The sequence below is a fragment of the Brachycentrus maculatus genome, unplaced genomic scaffold (genome assembly GCF_059751285.1).
Source record: "Brachycentrus maculatus isolate JH-2025_06_01 unplaced genomic scaffold, ASM5975128v1 h1tg000175l, whole genome shotgun sequence".
In the NCBI taxonomy this organism is placed as follows: domain Eukaryota; kingdom Metazoa; phylum Arthropoda; class Insecta; order Trichoptera; family Brachycentridae; genus Brachycentrus; species Brachycentrus maculatus.
In genome coordinates this window covers 546552-557060 of record NW_028280927.1, presented here as the reverse complement: position 1 = coordinate 557060, position 10509 = coordinate 546552, and the positions used below count along the sequence as shown (strand labels likewise).

The 10509-nt window shown below is 32.2% G+C and overlaps 2 protein-coding genes across 2 annotated transcripts; both read left to right on the top strand.

The window, feature by feature from the left end:
- Positions 1–915: 915 nt before the first annotated feature.
- Positions 916–5594, top strand: LOC148308140 (V-type proton ATPase subunit D). The gene is made up of 6 exons (XM_088262229.1): positions 916–1002; positions 1169–1286; positions 1796–1943; positions 2967–3182; positions 3679–3809; positions 4103–5594. Exons 1-6 carry the CDS (start codon positions 962–964, stop codon positions 4187–4189), a joined length of 741 nt encoding a protein of 246 aa, XP_088118355.1. The 5' UTR covers positions 916–961; the 3' UTR covers positions 4190–5594.
- A 645-nt stretch (positions 5595–6239) lies between these two features.
- LOC148308139 (uncharacterized) lies at positions 6240–10254 on the top strand. The gene is made up of 4 exons (XM_088262205.1): positions 6240–6494; positions 6628–7091; positions 8604–9100; positions 9875–10254. Exons 1-4 carry the CDS (start codon positions 6366–6368, stop codon positions 10111–10113), a joined length of 1329 nt encoding a protein of 442 aa, XP_088118331.1. The 5' UTR covers positions 6240–6365; the 3' UTR covers positions 10114–10254.
- The last annotated feature ends 255 nt before the right edge of the window (positions 10255–10509 follow it).

Here is a 10509-nt window from a genome sequence, read left to right as displayed (position 1 = left end):
ACTCGTTAAGTGAAATATTTTTTCCCATAGAAATCAATGTAAAATATGATAATGCGTTCCATGCCAAAAGAAAACTCCATTTTTTATTATTGTTTATTCTAATAAAATAACTTATAAATTGTAAAGGAGTGCAACAACTTGGAAAACAAATAAGTTTTTTTTTTAAAACGTAAATAAAGATGTGAATATGTGACAAATAATTAATTAATTTAAACTAGAAAACTGTTGAAAGATATTTGTTTTTGCCAACGCTTCCAAATTTAGCGAAAATGTGTCACACCTTTATCATTGAATAAATTTGTAGCATGAATAGCTACATTTTTACTAGGGTGATGCTGCTTAATGTACGATGCAACAGTTTCTCATGCTTTCAGGATTTCTCTTATTGAGCTAGAGGATTGTTGAAATGTTACTTCCTCCTCCTCAATTAACAAGCTCACCTCCATAATTTCTTGCTTTGAAATACGATGCAACTCCATAAGCTCTTTAGTGGTCAGCTCTTGACTATGTTCTTTCAAAAGCTCTTTAATATAGTTATTATCCATCTTGAGTCCCGGCGCGAAAGTCCTAGCTTACAAGTGAATATCGTGAAAAAGGGACTTGTCCTTTTTCTGTAACTCGTTATGCGAATCATCGCTCGTTAAGGGAGCATCTTTTTAAGATTTTTTGCTTGTTATGCAAATTACTCGTGAGAGGTTTCACTGTATCAGAATTATACAAATTATATCTTTTTGAATTGAAAAATGATAAATGTAATTTAATAACAATTTGTTAATCATTGCACTACGAAGATGGACAGATTTTTATTGTTATTTTTACTATTCAGTATTGATTCAAACTAAGTAGGTGAGTACTATATAAAAGTAAATCATTTGCAATGATACCACACACAGAAATAAAAATCACAAGGTGATCAGACGAAGTGTCAGCTGACTTTTAGCTATTGCTTGTTTTCTTCATCATGTCTGGTAAAGATAGGCTTCCCATTTTCCCCTCTCGAGGGTAAGTAAAATAATTTTGAAAAATCTATCCATGATTACTCTTTATCTTTTCTAAGTGTACTGTATTTTTAATGGATTAATCCTTTTTTCTAAATTCATTGCGAATCAATATGAGGGAGTGTCATTTTTTGTATCACAATAATTATTTACTCTTTTTTCCCTTGCAGGGCCCAGATGTTGATGAAGAGTCGTCTGGCAGGCGCACAAAAAGGTCATGGACTCCTCAAAAAGAAGGCTGATGCCCTTCAAATGCGTTTCAGGATGATTTTGGGCAAAATTATTGAGGTAGGAAGGATGGCATATTTGGAGCACTATTTAATCGAAATGGCCTGTCATTTCATGTTTAGAAATCTACATCCTACTTTGCAGAAAAGTTACAGAGATAACTGAATGTCTACACATTATCATTCATTACACGTAAACTTTGAACTTTTAAATAAGAATGTGTATTTAGCAAAGATCTCCCAATAATAAATATTTTTATTGAATTTGAATGCTATAAAATATTTTTTTTTGTAGTTTGCCTTCTAATCACTGATAAAATCATCCCTTAACCGTTTCATTGCTGAAATGTTTTCTTTAAAGTAAAAAATTTTGAAAACTTGTTTGCAATAATGGTTCATTTCCAGTTAAGTTGATTGAAGGGGGATAAAAAAAGGTTTCTACAAAAAAATGCATTTTTGTTTTTTGTCGGTGTTAAAAAACTTCGGTGTATCAATGCTTTTCAACATATACAAGAGTCAATATATTGCTTATCAGCAGTCAAACGGTTAAAAAAATGTTAATGCTTTCAGACTAAAACATTGATGGGGGAGGTGATGAAAGAAGCAGCTTTTTCATTAGCCGAAGCAAAATTCGCATCTGGAGACATCAACCAAATAGTTCTCCAAAATGTAACAAAGGCTCAAATTAAAATCCGAACAAAGAAGGATAATGTTGCTGGTGAGTTTTTGAGAAATCTTCTCCTTATCGGTATCATTCACACTTTTCTTAGTTGTAAGATTATTTATCATGTTGCCTTACAATATGTAACATTATTTATCATATATATATCGCTCACTCCTTTCAACAATGTTGTATATCGAAAGACTTGATTTTTCAGGAGATCGTTTTTAAAGTTTAAAAATAAAGTAAAATGTTTTTAAAATGAATATCAAGCTGCTTATTTTTACTGTGCAACAGATCTTTTTAGGTAAAACCTGAATTTTTTTTCTCCAATACCTTCAATAATTAAACAATACCTTCTTCAAAATGCAAAAACAACACTTTCTACCCTGTAGCTGGTAAATATTAAGTTTAAATATGTCGCTTTTGCTGGGATATAGTAAATTTTCTGGGCATTCCGAAAATATGCACAACTGATAATAGACAATTTTTGATATATGACGTTGAAAGGAGTAAGCGATATGTGTATAAGGCTGAGTGAAAAATAGACTGCATTTTCGCACTTTTGGTTTTTCATGCTGTTTTTACACCTCCATACTTAGAGTTGATTCTTCTGTCATCATGTGACCAAAGTTTGATATTGGTTGCTCAATTTTTTTTTGTCATTGTAATAGTCTTAAATATGGCCGCTCCCTAGCAGTTGGCCCCTAGGAAGAGTAATAGCATTGATCCGATTTCTATTACAAAAAAAAAGAAAATCATTCTTCTACATGACATGAGGGAAGTGCTCTGCTATGTAAAGGTGCATGTGTGAGAATGGTGAGGTTTTAGAGTAGTCTTACGCTCTTGATACATAAAGGGGGAATAGGATGATGGTAATTGCAAACCAAATTATCCTAAATCAACATTGCTGATTATTTTGTTTTGATTGACCATGTTGAGTTGCAATGCAACAATTTTGTAATGTTAGCTCTGGTAAATATCTGAAAACGAGAAAAAAAATAATTAAAATTTCATTTCTATTTATTTAGTATTCACTTGAATCTAGCAATTAATGAATATGTTCTTGTCTGTTCTCAGGTGTAACTTTGCCAGTATTTGAATCGTACACAGACGGTACAGATACGTACGAGTTTGCCGGTCTCGCCAAAGGAGGTCAGCAAATTCTAAAGCTGAAGAAAAACTTCCAAAGTGCCGTGAAACTTTTGGTAGAGCTGGCATCTCTGCAGACTTCCTTTGTCACACTGGATGATGTCATTAAGATTACAAACAGACGTGTCAACGCCATTGAGCATGGTTAGTTCCACTTCTTTATTATTCCACATAGGTGGTGTTGCAATTTTTGTAACATATTTATCTAATTATCATCAAGATATTCTTGACTTTTGACCAAACTTATTAATTTTCATTGCATGTTTTGCATGTGTAATATTTTATCAGACAAAAATACATAAACACAAACATGTTTTTTGAGAGTTTGATAATATTTAATCGAAATATCTTTTTTATTTGATTTTTTATTTATTTTTATATTTTATATTTCTTTTTTTATATATTAAATGTTAAATCAAACACTGATTTTTGGAGTCTACTAAGTTGTATTTTATTGTTGAAAAAACACATAAAAATCAATTTTGTGACAATTGTTTCGCCTAGTTATGACATTTTCATATGAATGTCAACGCCAAATTTATAAAGAAATATCTTTCAGGGAAGAATTCTAATTTTTCTTCTACATATGTAATACCATCGTTTCTTATATTCATGTGGTTTTTTTTTTTACTCTTTCTAGTTATTATTCCTCGTATTGAACGCACACTGGCTTACATCATCTCCGAGCTGGACGAACTGGAAAGAGAAGAGTTTTATCGTCTCAAGAAGATCCAAGACAAGAAGCGTATAATCAGAAAGAAGGAAGAAGCTGTAAGTATTACTGAAAAATCATAATTATCCCTGTGGAACAATTAGTAGTTTGTCCAAAGTTCCTGATTAGACTTATGATCATTTATATTTATTTACTGGAATGTTATATTTTCAAAATTCTGATACATTCCTCCAGCAAACACTTTTTTGACAATATTTCCGCAGTTTATTTAAAGGTAAATAAAATTATCATTGTCTCAATTTTTGCATATTTTTGCCATCTCTCAGGAAAAGTTTTATTTTTGATCTTCTTATTTTTGATCTTTAAAAAAAATACATTTATTGAATTCCAGCGTGTTGCCGCATTGCTGGCTCAAGGGGAAGATGTCCGTGATGTTGCTAACTTACTGGATGAGGGGGATGAAGATCTTCTTTTCTAATCTGCATCCATCAGCTTTATGTGCAATGAAATTATCGGATTCCATCAGAAGCTGTAATTTATAACTTCATTATACTTGTTGAACATGTTAATAGATATAAGATGTGCATATTTTATTTATGTATGTACTAATTTCATTTCAACGCAAACGTTTATGTGTTTTATTTTTGTCACTATTTATAATTGTAAATAATTGTAATTATTTCACAAATAAATATGTATTTAGAGTATACTAACAAAATTAATGACAATATATCAAAAGTGAAATATCCAACTGAGGGAATTTAATGCAACATTAAATTTATAAGCCTTATTTTGTGGTTTCAATGGATATTCATCATATCACATGTCAACAGTAATTTTATTTTTATTTTGTACAAACCTGCAAAAAAATTCAGTAATCCTTATTTCAATATTCTATTCAGGCAAGAATACTGCCCCCATAAAAAGCGCTGCATCTACAATTTTCTGTTAATTTAAATGTTCTTTTCCTTATTGTATTTATTTGTAAAATATAGCACTGCACTCTAACATCAAAATTGTTAATGGCATATTACATAACATTGGAATACCAATTACTTACGTTTCACTCATTATCTCAGAACTACCCAGTTTGTAAATGCCACATTTTTCCTTATTAAAGCAGAATAAGGGCTGCATTTTGTAAAACAATTAATGTATTTATAGGTATCAATGTTACAAACCTTATGATCATTGGCACTGGTAAATTTAATGAACCGTACTAAATATTCCCCGGTTGGATTCAATAAATGTTTTGTAGAAAAATAGATAAATAACTCTGGAATAAAGCTATTGTAACTCTGCAAATATATAGTAATAATTATTAGTTGGTACAAGTCAGGCGATTCGCTTCCACCCGTTTCAAAGCTCCATTTTGAATAATATAGCTTTTACCTTTAATTACAGAAATTATGTGTGATGTGTTAAGTATTAAAATGGCTTATCGTGTATTTAAATATTACGTCCACAGCTATATATTTTCATTCAAATGTATGCAACTCATTTTATTCTCTTACATTTTTTCAACTAAATCTGTATGTTATTCTGTCTTCCCGCTTTCGGTATTTTAGTTGTGTACATTCCTTATTTTAATAAAATTTTTTTTTTGTGTGAATAACACTTTAAACATAACTTCATCAATTTGAAATGCCTGTTTGTACAATGCCTGGCTCTGATGAAAGTTTCCAAAATGAAAGATAATAAACATTTCTTAATCAGTATTGTATAATTGGAATTATTCATTTGACAGGTTTTGTATATACAAATATTATAAATATATCATAATGTGAGAGTAGTCCATAGTTCAATAAAGTTTAATATTTATGCCAGCAATGGATAAATTCTTGTTATAGAATGTGAATTTAAATAAATGAAACATCAGTTAACAGTTTTATTATTATTATATACCCATATCCTAAAAAATGAAGCGGAAAGGGGGCACATAATATTGACATGGTTTTTACCATACTTCAATTTACCAAATTTATTAATTAGTTTATTTGCATTCAATTATATATCTTCATTTTAATTTAAACAGAAACATGTAATAACATGTGTGTAGATATACAGTATATGTTACAGTTTAAACCAGAGAATAGGTGGAAAAACAAGGTAAAGAGTAAAAAATATTAGAGAAAATTAGTAAAATTAAAAATAATTTGTAAATATACACAAGAAAAATAAATTTAGAGCATGATAGAACAGTTTATTTGGAATAGAAGGGTAGTAAAGGGAATTTTGGAGAAGAAAAACGGTTACTAAAATTATTGATTTATTGGATTTATATAAATACAGAGAGAAAAACTTTTACGTTTGCAATTCCTATAACCCAATAATGCCCTTTATCCGAATATTTCATATTCAGAAATTGAGCCTCCGGAAACCATATCTGTAGAACGTTTTGTGTAAATAAAATGACTTTGAAGTTTTTAAAATTTTTATATACTTAGTCAACATCAGTTTTGTATGAAAAAGTCTTGATCGGATATTAAGTGTGTGCCAGTGTGTGCAACTATCGGATTACCTCCGAACCTGCGTTAAAAGTCAGCCATTATGTTTTTATGGCTGTCAAATATTTGAGGTTAGAATGTTTCATCTGTCAGATTAGTTTAATATATTTACCTATTCATGGATTTACAGATTAATATTTACTAACGATGGATATAACTTTTACTTACAAAAATACGTGTCGAGTTTGTTTGGAAGAAGGCGCAAGCTTATCTTTGTTTGATGGTGAAGAAGAAATTCATTTATATTTAAAAATTATGGCTTGTTCTGCTGTGCAGGTAAACCCTTTCCAATTTTCGTTATGTTTACAAACATCGTTTACAACTATGTCTTTGTTTTAAATATTTTATACGAGATATGGATACTGTCTAAGAAATACAATAACATATTTAGATATTTCTATTTTTTTAGATCTGCAAAGAAGATGGTTTTCCAAATAACATTTGTCCAGTTTGCTATAGTATGCTTAATACGGCGTTTGAATTCAAACAAAAATGCGAGAACTCTGATCATAAACTACGCAATTGCATAGCTAAAGATATCGTGAAGACTGAAGAATGTGATGATGACTACATATACCCGGATGATAATATACTCACTGGCTCTTATAACTCTGAAGTCGATGTTAAAGACTTTGATCCTATTGACGAGATACAACTTTATGCCGATATCATTGATGTTAAAGAGGAAGGTAAAGTTCATAAACTTAAGAAACTTAATAAAAAGAAGAAGAAATGGAAATCATCAGAGAAAAGAGTGCTTAGGGTGAAGAAGGCGGTGCCGCTACCTCATTCTTCTAGGAGAAACAAACTTTCCAACAAGATTGCTACATCACTGTTGGAGGGAACTTGTGTTTGGAATGGCCGAGATTGGAGGTATTTTATTTGTATTCAAATTTTATTTTAGTTAACCCAGCATCACTCATTTTTCTACTAATTGCAATAAATGAACTAACTCGCAATTTAGGTAATAATAATAATAATAATAAAATTGGATAACTTATATAGCGCCATTTTCGTAAAAAAATACCCTTATAATAATAATAATATAATAATAATTTGGATAATTTGTATAGCGCCATTTTCGTAAAATAATACCTCAAGGGCGCTTATAAAGACATAGATAATAATAATAATAATAGGATGATGATGATAATGATATACAAAAAAATAAATGGATTAAAACGTCGTCAATCGGTCTCGGGCCGTCGAGTCTGGAGCGGGGAAAAGATGACAAATTAAAACGCCTTCCTCTTGATCCTATGGGCTGGAAAATGGCCAAGGTGTTGGGCAGGACGCCTTCTTGAGCGATGGTCGTCACGCTGGAGGGCAGCTTGTTGGGCTCCTCGTCATTGTGGATGGCCAACTTCCAACTTGCAGACTAGCACAGTCGGGTTCAACACAGTTCAAACGGGACTTCGCTTTTATCCTCCTTTGACGCCTTTCCGTTATCCGACATGATTGTTTTGTCTCTGAGGTTTTCGTAGTTCGATTTCATCAAATTTAACCGTTTAAGCACACGTTCTAGGATCGTTATTGTCTTTGCACATTTTTGTTGCAGTCATTTATTCCCGAGATGGTAGGGGTTTCGGATGAATACACTATGGTCGTAACGTACCCTTAAGGGACTAACACAAAGCACTTTTTAACGCCCGATGGCCACATGTGTTCATTCGGCACAGATTCTTAGAAATACACTACACCGTTTAGGACCGCATTGCTATATTGAACGACGCAATCATATTCTTGATGCACTTTCATCAGTTAACAGCTAACCTTTGTAAAATTATAACTTTTAACCATTTCAAGTTAACACCAATCACAATATTTATAGATGAGCAAAAAATTGCAGACTTGAGATGTAAATGTCCGGAGAAAATTAAATAAATGATGGAGCGTGGTTCCTCAGCAGCCGCGTCGGGCGCTCGAGGAACCCACAGCCTTGTATTGTGCTTTAGATTAGGAAGAACAAGGTTTTTGGATTTTTGATGTTCTTGTGATTATTTGTAGTGATTTATAAATAATTCCGTCTCTGTAGTGTAATGGTCAGCACACTCGGCTACCGTACTGGAGGTCCTGGGTTCGATTCCCAGGGGCAAATAAATATAAGTGATTTTTTTAAATCTAATATTTATTCAATAAAACCCTGGACTGGTACCTGAAGCGGAAGGCTGATCACCTTTCCTTCGTGTGTTAACGATCAAAATTACACTGCGTTTATATGATGCAGTGCACCATCGGGTGCGGATAAGGGTTTAAAAAAGAAGAATAAATAATTAGACTAATATAAAGCAGGCTATCTTAAATGGATAGTTGCTACATGTTTTACCCTTTATTATATATTTATTTCATAAAAAATACTGAGTAAGAATGTGTTTGTATTTTAAGGTTCCAAGAATATGAAGAAGAAATATCCGAAGAGACAAAGAAGGAATTGGACGATCTACCTAGGCTTATAAAAGAAAAAGATGAATTGTTGAAAGCGAAAAAATCTCGCCGCAAACTTGTTGTCAAAAAGGCTAAAACTTTATCTATAAATCTTTGCGATACTTGCGGCCAGGTGTTTAAATCAAGACACCATTTAAAACATCATATTTTGATTAAACACCAGCTGACAACGCCTAACATCATTAAATGCAAGGATCCAAGTTGCAAGAAATTATTTAAGCATCATCATTACATGGAGCGGCATTTGAAGAGGTGTCATAGCACTCGGAGAGAGTTTATTTGTAACGAATGCGGGAAACAATATGCTTTTATATCTGGGCTGAGACAACATATGAAGTCGCATTCCGGCACACAAATTTGGAAGCACTGCTCTTTCTGTACGCAGAAATACAGAACGCAGAAGTCCGTAGAAATTCATATAAGATCTGTCCATACTGGTAAGAGACTTGTAATTAGGGCTTGATTTTTTTAAATGTTAAATAAAGTGACATAAAATTTGAGGTATCTAAAGGGTTTATTTAAAATAATAAATAAAACCGATTTCATAAAAAAATAACTTTGTTATAAAATCACAATATATATTATTCTAAGTAAATTATGTCAACCGGATTACAAGCAAACAGCGACAAGCAACGGGATTATTTGATTTTAAACACTATATGCTTAGCTAAAAATAAAAAATAAATATTGGCCATTAGAGCTTCCGTACAAATCTCAAGTAACTATTTTTTTTTATAAGTTCCAGTTATAAATAATGGAATCGATGAATGTATTATTAAGTATTAATGAAATATATAATATTATAATTTTGTCTGCCTCCTTGGTGTAATGGTTAGCGTGTTTAGCTACCGTGCTGGAGGTCCCGGGTTCGATTCCCAGGGGGGGTTGAAAATAAATATTAGTGATTTTACACTCTAAAATTGATTTAATATTATCCTGGACTGGTCACTAAAGCACAGGAGTGATTACCTTGCCTTCGTGTAAGTAATGTTCAAGATAACACTGTGTCAATACGATGCTGTGCCCTATGCATCATTGGGTGCGGATGAGGGTTAGAAGAAGAAGATATTATAATTTTATAACAATTTTTTTTCATTTATAAAATCTACTTTGATATTAATTGTAAATTGGATTTCATATTGGTGAACTTCATAATATATTGTTGATTGACATATTGTGATAAATTGTTTTATGTATATACTCAATTACAGGTGAACGTCCGAGTGTTTGCACCATGTGTGACTCGGCATTCTTCCACGACGATTACCTCAAAGAGCACATGAGACTTCACACCGGGGAAACTCCTTATAAATGTCCCATTTGCAAGAGAGGATACGCACAAAGGGGGAATATGAAGAGTCATATGAAGCAGCATAGAATGTCGGAGCTCGACGATACTATGAAAGCCAATATGAAACCCAACTATCTGAAACTTTTACGAGATTGTTGATAAACTGGTAAATTTAATATTATATCAAACAAAGTGTGGCAATTCTATAATCCAGTCATTCCATCTGGATTTTAAGTCTGCCTTTTTAAATCAGAAATATATCATTGCTGCATGTGAATAAGGGGATAAGGGCGTTTGTCCAGTACACGGAATTACACTGAATTTTACTGTCCGGCACGTCAGTTAGCGTTTTAAAATGATGATTGGCTTGGATTGGCTTGTGCTTTTGTCCATCTTTCTTCAACACGTTGCGCGTAAATTCGATCACTCTAAACCAGTGCTCTGCAACTTTTTCTCACCTGCGATACACCAAAATTCTTCCTAGAATTCCGCGGCACACCTAAAGCTTAAATATATAGACCATTGAAAAAATATTTATCGATTTGGCGTTTAATT